This window comes from Cydia fagiglandana, chromosome 20, assembly GCF_963556715.1.
Source record: "Cydia fagiglandana chromosome 20, ilCydFagi1.1, whole genome shotgun sequence".
Classification (NCBI taxonomy): Eukaryota; Metazoa; Arthropoda; class Insecta; order Lepidoptera; family Tortricidae; genus Cydia; species Cydia fagiglandana.
The window spans coordinates 2226363-2249272 of record NC_085951.1 but is presented as its reverse complement, the minus strand read 5'-3'; the positions used below and the strand labels follow the sequence as shown (position 1 = coordinate 2249272).

The window sequence follows — 22910 nt, the reverse complement described above, 5'->3', positions numbered from 1 at the left end:
TTCTAAAAGTAGGAAGACCGATCGTCATGTCTTGTTAATTTTTACACATACATAGGTATATAATAAAATGAAACATAAAACTTATAATGATCACTAATGACATTACATTTATTTATTAATCTCAAACACCAATGACAATACAAAAGGAATAATCAATAGGTAATCACTACGTAATTTTACAATTTAATTCTAAATTACAATGATTTTGTAGAAGTCGAGTCATAGAATTGTATTCCACCTCACCTGTCCAATTTCTTTGTTCAATGTGTATTTGCATCTCGCATTTTGCCTAGTGAGAGAGTGAGTCGCACTGACATTGAACAAAGAAATTGGACAGGCCCTTAGGCACAATTAGTGGGAACATAATTAATTAGAGTAATACGGTTCAGAAAACGAATATAATGAAATACAGGTTTCTAACTACCAAAAAGTGTGAAATTGACGATTAAAATTATTACATGCGATACCTACTTGCATCCTTAACGTATACGTGGGTAATCCGAAGTAATTTTAACACATTGCCGGGAACCTTCTCTGTTCGTAGTCGCTTTCCTCTACAAAACGAGAAAACGCTGGGATCGGCTACGAGCGTAGCGCTAAGAAAACGTTGGCAGTGAATGCGTTGTTTTTTCGAAGACATTTGATAAATCTACGCAAGTTTACAAAAATACACATCTTGTAAGTTTAACCACGGAATAGCTGAAAAATTGTATACGTTCCACACCAATTTAGAATATTTTACAAGCTTTTATTTAGTTTCACCTGACCGTTGTCTGTAATCAAATCTTGCAAGTTAAATTTGATCCACTTCCCGGTTTCCGATTGAGCTGAAATTTTGCATACATACGTAAGTCGGGTGACAATGCAATATTATGGTGTCATCGAGCTGATTTGATGATAGAGACCAGAGGTGGCCATAGGAACTATGTGATAAAACAACGAAACCTAATTGTGTTTGGGGTTTTTAGAATTGACTCGATGAGTATTAATTGCCTGTGGAAAGAAAAGTACATTTAGCGCTAAAAGCTTGTACCAAAAATGATTTTTTTGCCAAAAACTTATTTAAGTTACAAATTTATTAGGGATTAATGTAACAATCAGTGAATATCCTTGAAATGGCACAGTTAGGGCCAGTTGCACCAACCACATTTAGCGGACTGATCAACTTCACTCAGAAGTCAACTCAAATCAAACTTCCCATACGATAAAATAGGGTATTTCCCTACCAGTCAAATCAGTTACTTTTTTAGAACTGTCAAAACGATTTGCTAATATGGAATTTATATGAAACATTACATCGTGACGTCACGGTCAACTCACCTACTTTTTATATTACTATCCAATTTATTAAATAGAACTTGTGTTTAAAAATAACTCCTATCTGTGTTTTTCTAATAATTATCTGGTAATTTATTTCATGCATGGTGTAAAATAATTTATTTTAAATACAGTATCAATCCCTATTTAAGGTAGAAGTACTAGAGCTCGACGCTGCACTAGTATTCGACATGGGCACTTTATGTCAAAGTCACAAGGATTAAATTTGAATACGGAAAAATCTTCGCCGTTCAAATTTAACCTATATTACTTTGACATAAAGTGCCCATGTCGAATACTAGTGCAGCGTCGAGCACTAGTACTTCTACCTTAGCGAACGCTTTAAAAGTAACAGATAAGTTGGTGCAACTGACCCTCAGATGAAAGAGTTAATTAACATTTACATTTTACAGAATACTTTGAGAATTCAGTCCGATTGTTTACATATTACACTATACTGAGTTGATCTTTGAGTAGCTTGGTTTCTTCTATCAGCGTAGAGATTTTAGCAGTTCTGAAATGAAAAAAATAACATGGTTAAGGAAATTTCAAAATAATCTATTAATATGACTTATTTTTATTTTATAGTTACACTACACTTTAGCCTATAAAACACTAGAATATTATTTTCATATATATTTCTGAAGTGAAAACTTCTTTAGCGGCGCTGAGCACTTTTTGAGGTGGGAAAAAAATGATAAACTCGAGACAGCGTAACGCGTAACGCGCTGAAGTCATTTGTGACAGGCAATGTTATTCACCGAAGAACTTTAATCATAACGTATCATAATCAGGTCAATTATTTAAAACTGGACTTTTATTTTAATCTTATTAGTGTAATATTTTAGTTTAGGAGTCTCAACTTGTGTCTATTCTTATATCCACTGTCTCCAATCCTGCACCATACTAATTCTGTTTAGCTCAATGGTTGATTGGTAGAAAATGCTTTAAGGCGAAAAGTCCTTTGTCCTTTTTTATATTTTTGTGCAGTTAAATTTAAATAAATAAAATCTTTGTAACTTTTTTTACTTTAGAAATGACCCTGAGAAGAAAAGTAATATTTCCTTCAAAAAATACTACTGAGATATATTTTTATCTTTATTTTTTACTAGCTTTTGCCCGCGACTTCGTCTGCGTGGAATTAGTGACAGCAGCTAAAGTAGGTATAGCGCCTGGATAATTGCTTACTTCAATTATTAGGCAATTCATTAACTCTTTCAATTCCACCCCCCTTTGCACTTTGCACTCTCTTCAGGGATGATTTCCGACATAAAAACTATCCTATGTCCTTCCCCGGGACTCAAACTATCTCTGGCCTAAGCGTGAAGAGATGACAGACAGACAGACACATATAATATTAGTATGGATTATATTATAGTACACCTTATAATTCACGCAAGCAGTGGTGGCCGAGTGAATATGACGTCTGACTTTCAATCCGGAGGTCTCGGGTTCATAATTATCCTGGCTCGTACCAATGAGTTTTTCGGAACTTATGTACGAAATATCATTTGATATTTAGTTACCACTAGCTTTTCGGTGAAGGAAAAACATCGTGAGTAAACCTGCATACATCTGCGAAGAAATTCAAAGGTATATGTGAAGTCCCCAATCCGCATTGGGCTAGCGTGGGAACTATAGCCCGAGCCCTCTCGCGCATGAGAGGAGGCCTGTGCCCAGCAGTGGGACGTATAAAGGCTGAAATGATGAATGATGACACCTTATAATTTGACTTACTGTTGCTGCAGGATCGACGAGATAGTGTCGCTGTGAGACTTGCCGAGAGCTATGTCCTTCCGCTTGTATTCGTCTTGCCATTTGTTGAACTAAAATTTCACAATAACATTAATTAAATAATAATTATAAATATGTATGTATATGGTATACTACCGACCCGCCCCGGCTTGGCATAGGTATCTTCATATTTCAACCAATTCACACAAAATCTTAACAAATCTTTTTTTTTATGTAATAGTCGGCAAACGAGCAGACGAGCCGCCTGATGGGAAGCGGTCATCGTCGCCCATGGACATAAGCAACACCACAGGAGCCACTTAAGCGTTGCCGACCCTTGAGAACCCTAAATACCCGCTTCTTGAAGAATCCCATGTCGTAGCGCAAAGGAAATACCTCAGGAGGCAAGTCATTCCACATTCTGCACGTTCTGGGAAGAAACTAGCGAGATGCCCGCTTATTCTTGGTGTGCCATGTATCTAAGAAGTGGGGATGAACTTTGCTCCTTTGGCGGGAGGTGCGGTGATATATAATAAAATCAAATCATACACATGAACTTACTTCTAGATTCACTCTATTGATAGCCGAACCCCGCATAAATACCATTCGGTAGTTTTGGAGATTATCGCAAATATACAGACATACCGACAGACAGACGTGATGGGAGACTTTGTTTTATAAGGTGTAGTGATTGGTAATTGTGTTAGTAAGAAACAGACAAAATTTAGGAGAGATTTTCCAAGTTTCGTCAATAATGTGAAGCTGCTCTCAACGCCTCACATGGCGACCCTGCCAGTGCGACAGTATACCATAGACTAGGAATCCGCTAGACCGAGTTTAGAGCAATTATTTCATGCAACCGATGATGCCAAAAATGCGGGGGTGCGCGGTACGAAGTGAGCGAAGTCCCGTGCGGTGATTGGTCCGTTCAAAGACACGGACGTCACACATAGAAACTTTCGAAACATCGTACGACGCGCGCAGCTGGCGTATCACTGCTGAACATCTGGGAATAAATCAATGAATATACTAACCTCATCATGCTTGTTGCGGGCATGTTTCTTGAGCAGCTGTATCTGTTCGGCGATCTGTTCTCCGCTGCGCCTGTAGCGCTCTAGTTCGGCGAGCAGCTCGCGCTCCGCCGCAGTGGCGGGCGCGGACGCGCGCAGCTGGCGTATCACTGCTGAACATCTGGGAAACAAATTATAGTATTTTTTCTACTCCCGTACTTTTATTTGTCATTTAAAGGGTCGTGCACACACCTTTAAAACCCTACCTTATAGTTGTCAAGACAAGTCTTTAGTCTATTCCCCAAAAAAGCATTTGTGCATACACGCAGTATCTTTTTGGCGATTTAACGATACTTCGTGTAATGACCACTTAAAAAATATTGAATGAAATACAGTGTTGCCAACCTTATTTTAAATGTCATCTCTGACAAATAAGTGAACCATAGACATGTTTTTTTTTAATTTCATTCATTCATTCATTCGTTTTCCGCCCGTACCCTCCATTTTTGCTACTTCTTGAATTAAAAACATTAGTTAAATTTTCAATTTTATTTCAAAGTAAGTGCTTGGTCGTAGAAAAAGTATTGTATGCAACGTTGTTTAACTGAGTCAAAAAATACTCGTGGCGTCTTTATTAACAATTTTCGGCTTCGCCTCAAATTACTCACGCCACTCGCCTTTTTTGACCTCTCTTAAACAACGGTTGCATAAAATACTATTATGCAACCGTTGGTTAAGAGATGTAAAAAAAGGCGAGTGGCGTGAGTAATTTGAGGCGAAGCCGAAAATTGTTAATAAAGACGCCACGAGTATTTTTCGACTCAGTTAAACGACGTTGCATACAAAATATTTCTACGACCAAGCACTTTGAAATAAAACTGAAAAACAAATCTTTTTAATTCAAGAAGTAGCAATAATGGAGGGTACGGGCGGGAAAAGCATGAATGAAATTAAAAAAAACATGTCTATGGTTCACTTATTTGTCAGAGATGACATTTAAAATAAGGTTGGCAAAACTGTATTTCATTCAATATTTTTTAAGTGGTCATTAAGGGGCCCACTGATTAACAGTCCGCCGGACGGTATCGGCCTGTCAGTTGTTCGCAACTGTCAAAATTTTGTTCCAACTGACAGGCCGATACCGTCCGGCGGGCCCCTTTACACGAAGTATCGTAAAATCGCCAAAAAGATGCGTGTATGCAGAAATTCTTTTTTTGGGAATCGACTAAAGAGTTGTCTTGACAACTATAAGGTAGGGTTTTAAAGGTGTGTGCACGACCCTTTAAATGACAAATAAAAGTATGGGAGTAGAAAAAGTAATTAATTAAATGAGTAAGTGAACAGCAAACTCTCTTATACTGTCGTAATTTCAACCGAATGCTGTTCGATATGGGTCATTCTACTTTTTAATGACAATTAATCTATCGGTAGAAAAAAGTATGATAGATATTGTATTTGTGCATTAATTTGTACAGTCTGCGCGGAAAGAGACGAGTCGTGGAATGTATAGGACTCAAAACATACCACGACTCTTCTCTTGTCGAACAGACTATTCCTAAATCGTACTTGAACCAAATAATAAGATTTGTTGAAAAAAAAACATTATACATATTAATATTGATTCATGTAAAAAGATAATAACGCAGTGGTAAATGCCTTATTTTCATACAAATCGGGAGATAATCAGAGACAACTGAGTTACTGTGATCAAGGATATTTACAGTAGTTATTTATTGAATAAAGTTATCGGAATCGAAAGCCTAATTAAGCCTCTTTCTCCATCACAAAACAGAAAATGAAAGTAACAGCCAAGTATTTTAAAATATGCATTTCACGAAAAAGTGACAAAAACTAATGTACAACGAAAAGTAGAACGGCCCATACTTTCTTCTTGGAGGATTACTACAAAGCTATAGTTATAAAAGCATAGCTATAGTTCGTTTTTTTAGCATTATTCTTCTGCTTTAAAAAACGTTTTTTTAATACATGTCAAGATCGCTTACCTTCTTTCTAATGCTAAAAAAACGAACTATAAACATTAGCAAGATACGAAATGTAAACTTGTGAAAATGTACCTGTATTTAATATCATCCTGGTGTTTTTCGGCAAGGAGGGCCTTTTCCTTCAGCACCATCGACTGCAGGGTCACGTCTTCGATGTCTCTCTGCAAACACACTCAAAATTATAACATCAATTAAGTATAGCCTCGTACAGCCCACCATACAAAGTTATAGCCCAGGAAGTTAGAATCTTGTTGTGTTTTCAATTAGGTTGAATTTCATTTGCTTGAAAATTTTACGAGACAAATGAAATGCTACCTACTTGGTTTTTAATTAGGGTTGACAATTCATTGAAACTGAGTGTACATCCTAATGTACATTGGGCGGCATGAGGATAGAATAGGCAATTCAAGTAGTTATTTCTCCAGAGCCCCGAAGCCGCGATACCACGTCGGCTGAAGAGCATGAGTCCCAAGAAAGAAATTAATAGTTATTTGTTTTATAAGGGGTTTTTGTTTAACCGCTCGTCTAATATTGATACCCGAACAAGCGAAAGATGCAAAAACTTAACCACGAGCGTAGCGAGTGGTTTGAAAAGTGGAATCTTGAGCGTTGTGTGGGTTTCAAGGCACGATGGTTAAACAAATTTTGTCCTCGAGTGTTACACAAAATATTTTACCACATCAACCCGAGGAAAATTAACTGTGAGATATCAAACAAAATCAATTCAAATCAAATCCAAATGAACGCCATTAAACATTTATCATCCAAAATCATCATTTAAAAATCAATTCCCAACATGAGGAAACAACTCAAAATTTGCATCAGTTTACTTTGCCCCACATGTGGAGAAAATACAACTTTCTCATCACTTTTTAAACAATCAAGAGAGCCTTTACCAGATGGTGTGTTGAGAAAATATGTGTTTTTCGTGTAATACTAACCTCAAATTGTTGTACCAGTTGTCGTGTCGTTTGCCGAGCGACTGCAAGGCTATAATATTGCATTGTCGTCCGACATATGCATGCAAATTTTCTGCTTCATTGGAATTCGGGAAGTGGGTCAAATTTAACTGGCAAAATTTGACACGTACAGACATAGTTACATACATACAGTATGTATCAGAACGAAGGGCATAGAAAGAGACCCATTCATTTTTATGTCACACTGACCAACTTTAACTATGGGACCAACCCCGAAAACGCGGAAAAAAAATTGTATATTTCATACATTTTGCTGGTCTGATGTTGAAATTTCCTATGGGAGAGTCAATTTTTTTCCGCGTTTTCGGGGTTGGTCCCATAGTAAAATTGCTCAGTATGACCTAAACATTAATGAGTCTCTTTCTTGGCCCTTCGTTCTGATACATACTGTATGTACATTGCAAGTTGAATAAAACCTTTTAAATAATTATTTATCGTGTAATACTTACTGACCTTCAAGTCGTTGTACCACTTGTCGTGTTGTTCGCTAAGCGACCGCAAGGCTGTCAGCTTCCTCGCGATGGCGTCCGCGGCTCGCTGCTGCCGCGACATGTACTCGCCGCGGAGCTTCAGAGTAGCAGCAGTTAGGAACTAACAACGAATGCAATAGGGTATATTATATATTTATCGTGTGATACTGACCTTCAAGTCGTTGTACCACTTGTCGTGTTGTTCGCTGAGCGAGCGCAAGGCCGTCAGCTTCCTCGCGACGGCGTCCGCGGCTCGCTGCTGCCGCGACATGTACTCGCCGCGGAGCTTCAGAGTAGCAGCAGTTAGGAACTGATAAGGAATGCAATAGGGTATATATGTATTTATCGTGCAATACTGACCTTCAAGTCGTTGTACCACTTGTCGTGTTGTTCGCTGAGCGACCGCAAGGCTGTCAGCTTCCTCGCGATGGCGTCCGCGGCTCGCTGCTGCCGCGACATGTACTCGCCGCGGAGCTTCAGAGTAGCAGCAGTTAGGAACTGACAAGGAATGCAATAGGGTATATATGTATTTAACGTGTAATACTGACCTTCAAGTCGTTGTACCACTTGTCGTGTTGTTCGCTGAGCGACCGCAAGGCTGTCAGCTTCCTCGCGATGGCGTCCGCGGCTCGCTGCTGCCGCGACATGTACTCGCCGCGGAGCTTCAGAGTAGCAGCAGTTAGGAACTGATAACGAATGCAATAGGGTATATATGTATTTATCGTGTAATACTGACCTTCAAGTCGTTGTACCACTTGTCGTGTTGTTCGCTGAGCGACCGCAAGGCTGTCAGCTTCCTCGCGATGGCGTCCGCGGCTCGCTGCTGCCGCGACATGTACTCGCCGCGGAGCTTCAGAGTAGCAGCAGTTAGGAACTGATAAGGAATGCAATAGGGTATATATGTATTTATCGTGTAATACTGACCTTCAAGTCGTTGTACCACTTGTCGTGTTGTTCGCTGAGCGACCGCAAGGCTGTCAGCTTCCTCGCGATGGCGTCCGCGGCTCGCTGCTGCCGCGACATGTACTCGCCGCGGAGCTTCAGAGTAGCAGCAGTTAGGAACTGATAAGGAATGCAATAGGGTATATATGTATTTATCGTGTAATACTGACCTTCAAGTCGTTGTACCACTTGTCGTGTTGTTCGCTGAGCGACCGCAAGGCTGTCAGCTTCCTCGCGATGGCGTCCGCGGCTCGCTGCTGCCGCGACATGTACTCGCCGCGGAGCTTTAGAGTAGCAGCAGTTAGGAACTAAAAACAAATGGAAAACATGCGTAAGAGCCCATCAACGTGCACACTAGCGCCACTGCTAAATAATCGTGATTATTTAAATTTAAAGAAAGATATTTTTAAAACCGGGCAAGTGCGAGTCGGCCTCGCCCACCGAGGGTTCCGTACTTTTTAGTATTTGTCGTTATAGCGGCAACAGAAATATGTACATCATCTGTGAAAACCTCAACTGTGTAGCTATCACGGTTCATGAGGCCTGGTGACAGACGGACGGACGGACGGTCTTAGTAATAGGGTCTCGTTTTACCCTTTGAGTACGGAACCCTAAAAAGAGGGCCGCTTACCTACTGTATTTTGTATTTAAGTACCCTTTGAATACATCAAACTAGTTTTTATGTGCTGGATTCGTTAATCTATGCGTCCAAAGTTAAAACGGCCGTTTTTGTTTTGAGTTCATATATCGATACTACACTACTAAACAACACTACAAACTATAGTTCGTTTTTTTAGCATTAGAAAGAACACAGAAGCAAGCGTACAGTTTTTATCAGGCTCTTTAATTGTTAATAATTATTGAATTATCTAATGTAGCATGGTCAATACATATAATTTACTTCAAATTATTATCGCTAAAGGTGCCGGATTTGGAACCACAAGCTTACTTCTGCGAAGTTCTTTCTGCGAAGTTTTCTTTATGCTAAAAAAAACGAACTATAAGACTTCTAGATATGCCATATTTTAATCCTTAGGTTAGGAGGTAAATAATTTACCTCTAGACTCTCCTTAGGGCTGGGTTCTTCCTTGCTGTTGATATTGAGGATCGGCTGCGATACGTCTCTGGCCAATACTTCCTGAATAATCGCCGTGAATGACAGCTTTTGCCTCTGAAAAATATTGAAATTTGCAACAATATGTATCTACTCGTAAAACTGTAGGTGGAGTAATCAAAAACTAAGGGCCCGATTCGGATTTTGAAATAGACATCTATTAGATAGCTTTTAGACATTACCAAGATACGATAACGATATGTTTAAGATCTAACCTGTCAAATTTGACATTTGCGCGATTCTGGAGATACTCTTGAACGATTTCCACAGGATATGACTTAGAGATCCAATTCACATCTAATAGATATCTTACGCTATCTAACGTAAAAGTGACATTGGTTGCCCGAATTGCGCTGCAAAAGGGAACTAGATGATACAGTCGATTCTCGTTAATTCAAACCTGCGATAATTCGAACCTCTCTATAATTTCGAAATCATCACGAGTTCCGTAGAATATCTCTTTATATTTCGAAATAATTCAATACATTTTTAAGCACTTGCTAATTCGAACAAAAAAATCAACGCTGCGTAACAAAACGACGCGTTAATTCGAACTCATAGGCGTCAAACACTCGACAATTCAAAGTTATCAGATTGCAGAGGTAAGTGTATGTACCCTACATTTTGAGACAAGTTCAAGTTCATAGTATCGAGAGCATTTGTTATTGTAAAATAATTTCCAGCACTACGTATTTCTGATAAAAAAAGTTATTGATCAGTCTCAGCAATGTGCTTTGAAGCAAATTAATATTACTAGACTTCTTCCCAAAGACTAATAATTAATTCGCATTATGTATGTGCATGTGTGCAATATGTACCTCTAATCTTTTGATATTGTAAAAATTAGCAGTTAACAAATCATAATTGACTATTATTCAATAATTCGAACTTTCATATTTTATCTCTCAAAAATTTCGAACTATTTGATATTTCAAACTCTCGATAATTCGTAATATTTTAAAAGTCCCTTGAGTTTCGAATTAACGAGAGTCGACTGTATCTAAACTATAACGTATCTAAAATGGTTCTAGTACGTGTCGTCTCTTGTGAATATCTTGAAGTTCGAATACGGCAGTAATTCCGAATTATAGCTGGTACCGTTTTTCTGATTTCCTCTACAAAGCGGAAAAACGTTTAAAGCTACGAAAACGTTGGCAGTGGATATATTGATTAGACATTGACGAAAATGTTATTTAAAAAGATTTTTACCTGGTAATTCATTTATTTACAAACAAGATATATGATATGATATATTACACAATAGTATTACTAAAAGAAATTAATCCTTCCTTCTTCCTGGCGTTATCCCGGCATTTTGCCACGGCTCATGGGAGCCTGGGGTCCGCTTGACCACTAATCCCATGATTTGACGTAGGCACTAGTTTTTACGAAAGCGACTGCCATCTGACCTTCCAACCCAGAGGGGAAACTAGGCCTTATTGGGATTAGTCCGGTTTCCTCACGATGTTTTCCTTCACCGAAAAGCGACTGGCAAATATCAAATGATATTTCGTACATAAGTTCCGAAAAACTCATTGGTACGAGCCGGGGCTAAAAGAAATTAATAACTAGCTTAAATCTAAAATAGGCCCTTGAGACATTGTACCAAGGTTGCTGGCGGCAACTCTAGGTCCATGGGGTCCCAGCCCGCATAAGCTGTTCTCAAAAATCACGAAGCGTCTGGTTGACGTAACTGGTGACCGAAGAGCTGGCGGCTACCTCGCAAAACGTATCAGCATTGCGATACAGCGAGGAAATGCCGCCAGCATCCTTGGTACAATGCCGCAAGGGCCTATTTTATATTTAAGCTAGTTATTAATTTCTTTTAGTAAAGATTTTAGATAGCATTAATGTCAATTTAAGGTCGGGCCCTGGAGGGAAACTACCTTAAATCCTTAAGCTGGCTCATTTTATTTAAAGGAGACATTCCTTTATTTTTAAAAAGAAACAAAACTGCATTCAAAATATTGTTCATTTTTTCTCCAATTTGGCTTGTTTAAAAAAATCTTGAGTACTAAATATTAGATTTTATGGATATTTTGTACGACAGACGAGTGTATGACCTAATGTTTCTTGAGGCAAGCGAATTTTAGAAAATCTTTGAATGCAGTTGTGTTTCTTTTTAAAAATAAAGGAATGGCTCCTTCAAGTAAAATGAGCCAGCTTAAGGATTTAAGATAGTTTCCCTCCAGGGCCCGACTTATCTTTCCACCCTGTATATATATTTCGACTTACCTCTTTCAGTATGTTGTTAATGTCGTCCTGTTCCAGAGCCGGGTTCCGCAGCTGCAGCTCTTTGTACAGCTGATCCTCCAAGTCATACGGTTCCAGCGTCCTGGAATTATATATAAATAGGAGACTTGCTGTAGATAAGCTTAGGCAAGCATGTTCCAAGAGGAAGAGACAGTAAAACACCTAATGTGTGTATGTCACACCCTCGCCAAAGAATGAAGGACTTTGGAGCAGGATACCTGGAACCAAAAAATTTTTGCACCGCCTACAACTTATCTGCTTTGCCTAAAGGTTGATTGGTAGAGAATGCCTTATGGCATTAAGTTCGCCTTTTGTACAGAATGTTTTCTTATGTGCAATAAAGATTAAATAAATAATAAATAACCAAAGGACTTCAGAACTCTACCCATGAGCTCCATCATCCGACACATGGATATGGTGGGAAAAGCTCTTGAGTAGTTGACGGATCTTTTCTAGGGGGGTAATTGCACATAATAGGGATGGGTTGAAGTGTATCCGCAAGGGCCCCCGATAACAATAAGATAAGATAAGATAAGCATGTTTCATTCTATAGACTGTATCTTTAGGTATTTAAAAAAGAGTAAACAAAATTTACCCTCAAATAGCTTCTTAAGCCAGTAGACGCACGTAGTCTGGCTGTGCAAACAAGATGGCGGGCTATGCTAATTCCAAACAAGATGTCTCGCATATATCATTATATAGCCCGCGACTACGTCTGACTCGCTCTAACCTACCGTGACAGTACAGTGGCGTCGGTGCACAGCACCAACAGCGCGGGCAGCGGCGGCGGCGTCAGCGCCAGCCCGGCGGGGGGTCGCAGCGTGGCCCGCGGGCCCGCCGTGCACACAAGATGGCGGGCCACGCTGGTGCGGGACAAGATGGCCGACAGTTGCCTCGCTCTAACATAGGCCGCGACTACGTCTGACTCCCTCTAACCTACCGTGACAGTACAGTGGCGTCGGTGCACAGCACCAACAGCGCGGGCAGCGGCGGCGGCGTCAGCGCCAGCCCGGCGGGGGGTCGCAGCGTGGCCCGCGGGCCCGCCGTGCACACAAGGTGGCGGGCCACGCTGGTGCGGGACAAGATGGCTGACAGTTGCGTCTCGCTCTCCGCTGGAACATAAAAGGCAAATAAAATCACTGACATAATCGTATTATGTGCAATTTAAATCTTATTAGCAGTGGTGTTTACAAAGATGGTAACTACTGGACCAATCGAATTGACATTTGGTAATACACATATGTAAATTAGTGACCCAAAGATGGCCAATTGGACATGTAAAGTAAACAAATGAATTTTGAAACATGGGGGAACTTTTGGGGGGTAAATGAAAAAGTTAAAAAATAAAGTTATTCAAACTATATTGTGTTATATACCAAATGAAATAGCTCACCTTGAGAATTCCAAATACCTATGTTTTTTTATAATTTTAAAATACATAGGTTAGAAGTTATTTAAGAAACTAGCCAATAAGCGACCATTCCCCCACCCCCATTTATCTCAACTACTGAGTCTAAAATTATGAAGAAAATACACAAAATAGTTTTTTACCTATAGATGACAGGAAAACCTATTAGAAATGTGCAGTCAAGCGTGAGTCGGACTTAATGTACGGAACCCTTGAAACGCGAGCCCGACTCGGACTTGGCCGGTTTTTTTTTTATTTAACAACTATCACAAATGTGAGTTGACTTAGGTCTTAGGGCCAGTTGCACCAACCACATTTGACAGGCTGATCAATGTCAGCCGGCGCGCCCCGTCGCGCCACTATGAAACTTTCCATACATAAAATTTAGCGAACTCTTTAACGATACGAACAGTTTGGTGCAACCGACCCTTAATGCCATTAAAAATTTACCATCATCAGCTAAAGCGTAGTCCTTAAGCTGGTTCAGCACGGGTAGCGTGACGGCGTGGACGCCGCCAGCGTGCATGCAGGCGTATGTGTTGTTTGTGCACTGGAAACAATCGACATATAGAATTTATCTCCGAAACTACTGGGTCTAAAATTTAGGAAAAAATACAAAAAATAGTTCTTTTATCCTATAGACTATAGGCAGGAAAGTCTATTACAAATGTGCAGTCAAGCAAGAGCCGAACTTAATTACTTAGTTCTTGATCCGACCGGGTTTTTTAAAAACATTTCATTCGTGTTCCACATAAAAAAATACATTGTTAAAAATTGGGTATGGTACCCTGAGAACCCTTGGAACGCGAGTCCGACTTGAACTTGGCCGGTTTTTCTCCTTCTAAACAGATTTAACGTCCTGACTGCATCTCGCATCACATCTCTAAAGTCTTGCTCAGAGCAAACTTACGGGCACGGTGTACAAGACAGCATATCTGGATACTTACCGGATAGAGATGGACCGGGTACGAGTACTGCATGTCGACATTGTCATCTGGGTTCAGGACAATGCTCAGTTCCACCGCCTCCACCACGTAGAGGGCGTGGCTGTCTTCCTTCTCCGTGGCCTGAAATTGGCAAATAAAACGTTCAGAAATACTTGTTGCTGTCGTTAGCTGGAGAATACATTGCAAGAAGACTGTACTGACCTTCTTCCTCGCGCTATCCCGGCATTTTGCCGCGGCTCATGGGAGCCTGGGGTCCGGTTGGCAACTAATCCCATGATTTTACGTAGACACTAGTTTTTACGAAAGAGACTGCCATCAGAATCTTCCAACCCAGAGGGAAAACTAGGCCTTATTTGATAATTTTATGGTTTAGACTCACTTCACTCACTTGTTTGTTCGTGCTTGAGAAGGGAGACCTAGGCTCTCCGAAACATGTCGCGCGAGTGACTAAAAACAAGTGAGTCTAAACCGTAAAATTATTCAACGTTAGTATGTCTCACAACAGCTTAAATTCGATTAGGCCTTATTGGGATTAGTTCGGTTTCCTCACGATGTTTTCTTTCAACGAAAAGCAACTGGTGAATATCAAATGGTATTTCGTACATAAGTTCCAAAAACTCATTGGTACGAGCCGGGGTTTGAACCCGCCACCTCCGCATTGAAAGTCGCTCGCTCTTACCGCTAGGCTACCAGCGCTCTAGAAAATAGAAGACTATGTACTGTATACTAATAAAGTTGTACTTACGATGGGTAATAGGTAACAGGCAATGGAATAATTGTGCAGAACAAGTAGCCACCACAACTAAATGGCATATCTTTAATGTTGGATAAAGCTGTGATGGAACATGACGGAGCCATAGTTGTCGTCCACTGAAGGGTACATTGCTAGACTACACTGTATTCTAATATAGTTGTACTTACATTGGGTAGGAGAAGGCAGTGGTACAGCTGAGCTGAGCAAGTAGCCACCACAACTAAAGGCGGCATGTCTTTACTGTTAGATAAAGCTGTGATGGAACAGGACTCGGAGCCATAATTGTCATCCGCTGAAGGGTACATTGCTAGACTACACTGTATTCTAATATAGTTGTACTTACATTGGGTAGGAGAAGGCAGTGGTACAGCTGAGCTGAGCAAGTAGCCACCACAACTAAAGGCGGCATGTCTTTACTGTTAGATAAAGCTGTGATGGAACAGGACTCGGAGCCATAATTGTCATCCGCTGAAGGGTACATTGCTAGACTACACTGTATTCTAATATAGTTGTACTTACATTGGGTAGGAGAAGGCAGTGGTACAGCTGAGCGGAACAAGTAGCCACCACAACTAAAGGTGGCATATCTTTACTGTTGGATAAAGCTGTGATGGAACAGTACTCGGAGCCGTAGTTGTCATCCGCTGGAGGGTGCATTGCTAGACTACACTGTATTCTAATATAGTTGCACTTACATTGGGTAGGAGAAGGCAGTGGTACAGCTGAGCTGAGCAAGTAGCCACCACAACTAAAGGTGGCATATCTTTACTGTTGGATAGAGCTGTGATGGAACAGGACTCGGAGCCGTAGTTGTCGTCCGCTGGAGGGTACATTGCTAATGGACCCGTCAGTTTGTGCTGCAGTCTGAAATAGTAACATTAGTAACACATTTTAAACAATAAGTAACTTTTATATATAACATATAATCGCTGGATTTTCGTGATTGTAAATTGAAACCATTCGACGTTATTAGAGAATTTCGCAGGAGTGTCGCTTACGAAACACCACCATATCAATAATTCTAAATACAATTAAAAAGTAAATTTTAGTAAACGACACTCTAGACTCTAAAGACACGTCAAGATCGCTTACCTTCCTTCTAATGCTAAAAAACGAACTATAATGTTAACACAATAACAGTTACACCAGAAAAAGTGCAAGAAAAGCTTGGTCTCCCAAACTGTCCAGGAGATATCGTGATGCTAGGAGACAGGCAGGCTTAAGCCCGATGGTGAATATAAATAAATCTTTAACTATTTTTTTTGCACATTATTAAATTATACAACGGGACTTAATCGCGTATTTAAGTTTTAAGTTCACCTTCGACGTTTCGAGGACGGCGTTGTCCCCGTGGTCTCGGAGAAGACTGGCTGAGCTGACATCATCTTCTAGCCGCGCGAGTTTTTCGAACTACCCGCACTTGGACGGGGACTCAATCTGGAGCCCCATAGGAGCCCGTCGACATCGCTAACGTAAAGAACGACGAAAATGAAGGCATTTTGCGTTCCAGACCATTCGCGATGCAGACTAAAAGTGATATAGGCAAAATATTACACTAGTCATTTTGCGTTCTCGTCGTCGACGGTCGTCCGCGACTATACCTTAATCTTAATCATAACTTAATAAATACGCGATTAAGTCCCGTTGTACAATTTAATAAAATATAAATAGACTTACGTTTTAGCTTCCAAGTCGCACTCCATCATATAGACGTCTCCATTTCCCCTCAAAATTAGGAGACTATCGGATCCAGGTGTAGTAGTGAAATCCACGGCCGTGTCTCCCAAGCTGTCCAGGATGGGTCGTGATGCTAGGAGACCGGCCGGCTTAGGTCCTATGGTGAAGATCTTGACAAGCTTCGGACCGGATTTTAGGGCGATGTTGTATAACCTGGAATTCAAGGATGTCGGTTTTAGAATAGACGGTTATGGTGAAATCGTGAAGCACCATAATAGGGCCCGTGCATGAACTATAGAGGGGGGGGGGGGCAGCATAGGTGCCGTAAAGATTTTTGGCGCGAGGCGAAAATGTGTCGTTTATGCTTCCGGTGTAGCCCACAAGATGGCAGAACCTACTATGCACAAGGAAACGTACCGCCGAGAACGGTAGATGGTGGCACTTGTTTTGGCAATGTACATGTGCACATATGTTTCCGATTCAAGCCACGAGCCAATGGCAGACCCTCCATCGCGCACGGTCCTTAAGAGTTACTTCACTTCTTTTGAGAAGTAAACGAAAAGGCCATCATCTTGCGAGTTTGCCAACGACATGTTGCAACAAATATGTACCTATCATCGTATACGATTTAAAAAAACTCAATAGATGGTGGCAATGGTCATGACAAGCGTACAATAGCACGGCTCCTGCTCCATTAAAAGTAAATGCGTTGCGTTGATTCTTGAAACTTCTAGATGCTGGCTGTAATGAGTTATAAATAATATAACATACGGTAGGTTCCTCTATTGTAAATTTTATACTTAAGGAAAAAATTGAAAAAGTTACGTTTCCGGCAGGACTTGAACCCGCAACTTGAGGAAAAGGATTGAGGTATCAAGTCCTGCTGGAGCGGAAGCGTATTTTTCCTCGCGCTGGCCCTCACGGCGTAGAGGAGCGTCCCCCGGGTGGTGGATGGGGGAATGGTCGGTAGTACAGCTTAGCTACGCTTCTCGGCTAATTCCAATGGAATCGCTAACCAAAGTAGGGTGTGGTCCTCCAGCATTTCGGGGGTTGTGCGGCGGGTTAACACCCCTCCCACGGAAAAAATATAAATGTTCAGAAACCGAAAAGAGAGAAAATACGATCCGATCCCAATTCTAACAATTTAAGGCTAAGAAACACGGACCTCCGATTTGCTTCATGGAATGTGCGTTCCCTGTTTAGACCTGGAGCCATGTACCAGTTAACGAAAGAGCTTTTAAGGTACCAAGTAGCTGTCGCAGCGCTTCAGGAAATAAGGTGGCCGGGGAACGGGGAATGCAACGTTGATAACGGAATCATATTTTATAGCGGAAATGACTCTGGCCGGCACTCATATGGCACCGGTTTTTTCGTGGATAAGAAATATATAGGTAACGTGATTCGGTTTGACGCGGTATCAGACAGGATATCTGTCCTTCGCTTTAGAACCAAACTGGCAAATATATCAATCATCAACGTGTACGCGCCTACAGAAGTGACCAGCGATGAAACAAAAGATGATTTTTATGAAAACCTGGAAATGATATTTGACCAACTGCCAAGTTACGACATCAAAATAGTTATGGGAGATTTAAATGCAAAGGTTGGAAGAGAGGAAATCTTCGTACCAACTATCGGGAAACATAGTAAACACGTCCAGAGTAATGACAATGGACTGAGACTGATCAGTTTCGCAGCTTCCAAAGCTATGGTGATAAAGAGTACGATGTTTCCCCATAAGGACATTTACAAAGGGACATGGAAATCTCCCAATGGGCAGACCGTTAACCAGATCGATCACGTACTTATAGACGATAGACATAAAAGTGCCATACAAGACGTGAGGAGCTTTAGAGGTGCTGATTGCGACAGCGACCACTTTATGTTAGCCATAAAAATTAAAGTTAAGATTAAGATAGACAAACAGATCGCACATAAACAGGATTTCAAATTTGATATAGAACAGCTAAAAGATCATGAGATTAAAAATAAGTTTCAGCTAGAACTCAGTAATCGTTTCAAGGGCCTGAAAGTTGATGAGGATGTTAACAGGATGTGGGAAAATATAAAAACTGCAGTGACTAAAGCGGCGCGAAATGTGTTGGGTGGTAAGAAAAAGAAGAAAAGACGGAAATGGTGGAATGAGGAGTGTGAGCGGGTTATAGAGGAACGGAGAAAATACAAAATCCTTGCCGAACAAGATGCTCAGTGGGAGGTCATGCACAAACACCTGCAGGTGGAGACGAGAAAAATTATAAAACGAGCTAAAAGGGAACACCTGAACAGCATAGTACGGGGGATGGAAACACTGATACGAGCTAATCAATCTCGAAAGTTTTATAAAGAGCTGAGCTGTTTCAAAAAAGGCTATAAGCCTGTTACTCAAATCCTAGAGGACGACAGCGGTAATCTCGTCACATCCAGAGCTGAAATTAAGAATATGTGGAAAGAATATTTTCAACACCTCCTTAACTGCCCCCCTCTAGATGCGCCGGCACACCCCAACAACAGTAGCGCCGATGATCCCGAAGTCACCCCTCCAAGCTTTGAAGAGGTTCACCAAGCCATTATGCATCTCAAGAACAACAAGGCTCCCGGCATTGATGGGCTCCCATCCGAAATCTGGAAGAACTGTGGTAGCACTGTCCAATCAAAAGTTTACGAGCTTTTGCTAAGGATATGGGAACTAGAAGAACAGCCACAAGAATGGAACGTAGGTGTTATCTGTCCTGTTCATAAAAAAGGCTCAAAAAAGAAGTGCGCAAACTACCGAGGAATTGCCTTACTCACAACAGCGTACAAAATTCTGTCCAACGTGCTGCTAAAGAGGCTGGAACCGTACGCCGAAAGAATCCTAGGGGACTACCAATGTGGTTTTCGAAGAAATCGCAGCACGACGGATCAGATCTTCTTGCTTAAGCAACTAATGCAAAAGAAGTGGGAGTACGCACAAAGCATTCACTCATTGTTTGTGGACTTCACAAAGGCCTATGACAGCATAGACAGAGGTACTCTATACTCCATTCTTATTCATTTTAACATCCCCAAAAAACTAGTTGCCATAATTACTGCAGCAACTAAAGAGAGCAGAATGCGAGTCAGAGTAGGGGGTGAGCTGTCTGAAGAATTCACGGTTATGACCGGCCTAAAGCAAGGGGATGCCCTATCGCCTGTGCTCTTCAATCTAGCCCTAGAATATGTTGTCCGGAAAGTTTTAGTGTTGGACATAGGGGTAGAGCTGAACGGCAGGCACAAGGTGGTGGGGTACGCAGATGACCTGGCGTTATTAGGGGAGAGCCGTGAACAGGTAGCGGAGGCAGCTAGTGTCCTGGAACGAGAGGCCTCTAGTTTAGGTCTCAGGATCAACCAGGCAAAAACTGAATACCTCCACATGAAACGTTACAAGAATACACGCATCCAGCGTGATAGTCTTCATGTTGGGGGTACCGTCTACCGTGGAGTTGAGAAGTTTCGGTACCTGGGATGCACTGTTACCGACACAAACACCAGAGAGGAGGAGATCAACATACGCATCCAAAACGCCCTGCGGTGCAGTGCAGCCCTCCACAAAGTGTTGGTGTCCAGGCTTCTCAGCAAACATACAAAGTTACGGATATATAAAACCGTTATACGGCCTATCCTAATGTATGGCTGTGAGGCCTGGTCCCTAACACTAAAAGAAGAAGGTCAGCTCCTGGTAGCAGAGAGAAAAGTTTTTCGCAAGATCCTGGGACCTATTCAGAGAGATGACGGCACCTGGAGGATCCGGAAAAATGCCGAGATCGAGGAGTTAGTGGCCGAACCCAATATCATCGGCGAAACGAAAGCGCACAGACTTCGCTGGTTCGGTCACCTACTCAGAATGGGAGAGGATCGGGCTGTCAAGAAGGCGTTCTTGGGACGACCGACTGGTAGCCGTCCAGTGGGTCGGCCCAGGTATCGCTGGGAAGACAGTGTGGCGGCGGATCTGCTTCAGCTTCGCGTCAGTAACTGGCAGGAAGCTGCACAGGATCGGGACAGGTGGCACGCTCTCGTTTCGGAGGCCAAGATTCTCTTTGGATCGCTGAGCCAAAATAGTTAGTTAGTTATAAAATTTGGAATACCGTTCGCAGGTGTATCGGCTTGTTTAAAAATTGGTTCCTCTATTGTACATTCGTAGGTAATGGTCCACCGGCAGTGGCAATAATAATACATTGACAGTCTGTGATTGATTGTATGTGTATGGATCAAATGTGGTGAGGTTTACATTACCTGATGGTGTTATCAGAGACGAGGACCCACAAGTGCGACAGTGAGCCGGAGTGCCACTGCACGCGGCGGACTTCTCCCTGCGAATACAGGAACCGCTCGTCCAGAGAGAAACTCCTGAAAAGAAACGAGTCTGTTTAAAATTTGCATACAGGAAAAATCATATTATGTTTTTATTAAGAAGCGTGAGCAGGGTAGGCCCAGGAGGGGATGGCGAGACGACTTTGACACCTTCCTTTACAACCGGCCTGAGGAAACACAAAATCGGGAGTTATGGAGAACCAGAGGAGAGGCCTTTGCCCAGCAGTGGAACACTCAAATAGGCTCAGAAAAAAAAAGGGCAGTGCAAGGTACAAACACCAGCCAATAACTTGTATTTATATTCGGGCCGATCTAAAGCTAGATTCACATTTGTCTGTCGTGTTGTGTTGTGATGCTCTCTGTCGTGATGGCATACTGTTCACATCTATATGACGTGTTATGACGCATTTTTATCAGTTCCGTCTTGGCTCTCGGAGAGTTCACACTCCTCGTCCATACTTGATGCGGCTCTGACGCGTCACAACACAACACTGGCGCGTGCACACTAGTCTGATGCGCTGTGTCTTGTCGCTGCACCGCCCCCCGCACCTCACCCGTCCTGATGCGGACCGGGATCGCTTGTGATGCGACACAACATAAGCCATCACAATAGATGGCATCAGAGAAATGTGAACGCAACCATATTAAATGTATGAAACCGATACCGTTCTGATGCATCACAACACAACACGACAGACAAATGTGAATCCGGCTTCAGACTGTCACGTATGTACCTAATTCCCGCCATACATTGATAGATTTATCCGCCAGTCAAATGTACCACACAGATCTGGAAGACACATCTATGACACATCTCTACATACGAGTATATTCCTAGCTATTTGGTTGGTCATCAACTAACAGACAAGCGACAATCTTTTCGACATTGCATCATAATAATATTTTCAATGTTGCCAAAGTGAGAAAACTTAATTTTTTACGTCTAGCCTGTGACGACTGTGACAGCAAAACAAAAAGGCAACTGTCACTGTCACTTGCATATCTATTAGTCAAATATTTGTCGCATTATCGCGTGGCTGCGTCATCGAGAACAATAGCAGACAATAGATAAAATAAAGGACGTCACGCTATTCACACACGTGAAAGAAAACTCATATCCAAACGTCCCCTAACACCCCACCAAAGAGAACAGAGTGTATAGAGGCGGATTGTCAAAGTAAATTATGTAGCCACTGTAAATTTACTGCCATCTTTCGACAGAAGATTAAACCTGTTAGAACGCCATTTGACTTTGATCATTATTTTTCACTGATTTGTGTTAACTTGTTAAATATTAACATTAACGCCATCTACTCGACTGTAGGCCAAAGGTATGGTGCAATCTTTTCGAGCGATGGCGTCATAACCTTTGGCCTACAGTCGAGTAGATGGCATAATTTCAATATTTAACAAGTTAACACATATCAGTGAAATAATGATCAAAGTCAAATGGCGTTCTAACAGGTTTAATCTTCTGTCGAAAGATGACAGTAAATGTACCGTAGCTACATAATTTACAATGACAGTAACTCTCTATTTCAAATTCTCTTTCACCCCACCTAAATAAAAATCATAATTTTCACCCAAAGATCCGGTGGCCGGTGCCGGTGTCCGCACCATTATGATCGGGGTTAAAAAAAGAACCATTCATATTCTCGTGATAAATACGAAGGAAGGTCTCACCCTTGGCTTTGATAATAATTTGATTATGGCGGCCATTTTTGTTTGCAAGGGTTAATCGGACGTTCGGAAATTGTGGTTGCGTTGAAAAAAAGGAGTTTCACGGGAGTTGGGGGAAAGTGAAATTTTAATACTGTAGAACATCCATAATTTAATAAAGGCAAACATTGCTTTGTATGTTTATATGGACATTATGGTCATGCTTATCTTAAAATCTGACGTCTGACTTATATAGTTTGTCAAAGGACTGTCTCATTTCAATCATAAACAGAGAGAATCAAGGATGAGTATA

At 41.4% G+C, this 22910-nt stretch overlaps 1 protein-coding gene and 1 long non-coding RNA gene across 2 annotated transcripts in view; one reads left to right on the top strand and one right to left on the bottom strand.

Moving 5' to 3' along the window:
* Positions 1 to 22910, top strand: part of LOC134674407 (uncharacterized) — a 461157-nt gene that overhangs the window by 154885 nt on the left and 283362 nt on the right. The window lies entirely within an intron of this gene.
* LOC134674390 (nucleoporin 88) overlaps positions 4 to 22910 on the bottom strand; it is a 191979-nt gene continuing 169072 nt past the window's right edge. Inside the window, exons 3-15 of the mRNA XM_063532460.1 lie at positions 20861 to 20974; positions 16610 to 16822; positions 15628 to 15796; positions 14179 to 14298; positions 13682 to 13781; positions 12764 to 12935; positions 11806 to 11905; positions 9514 to 9627; positions 8627 to 8764; positions 6137 to 6225; positions 4086 to 4242; positions 3055 to 3143; positions 4 to 1831 (exon numbers count right to left, since the gene is read on the bottom strand). Of these exons, the coding sequence (XP_063388530.1) occupies positions 1765 to 1831; positions 3055 to 3143; positions 4086 to 4242; positions 6137 to 6225; positions 8627 to 8764; positions 9514 to 9627; positions 11806 to 11905; positions 12764 to 12935; positions 13682 to 13781; positions 14179 to 14298; positions 15628 to 15796; positions 16610 to 16822; positions 20861 to 20974 (1642 nt within the window). The 3' untranslated portion in view covers positions 4 to 1764. The remainder of the gene's footprint in view (positions 1832 to 3054; positions 3144 to 4085; positions 4243 to 6136; positions 6226 to 8626; positions 8765 to 9513; positions 9628 to 11805; positions 11906 to 12763; positions 12936 to 13681; positions 13782 to 14178; positions 14299 to 15627; positions 15797 to 16609; positions 16823 to 20860; positions 20975 to 22910) is intronic.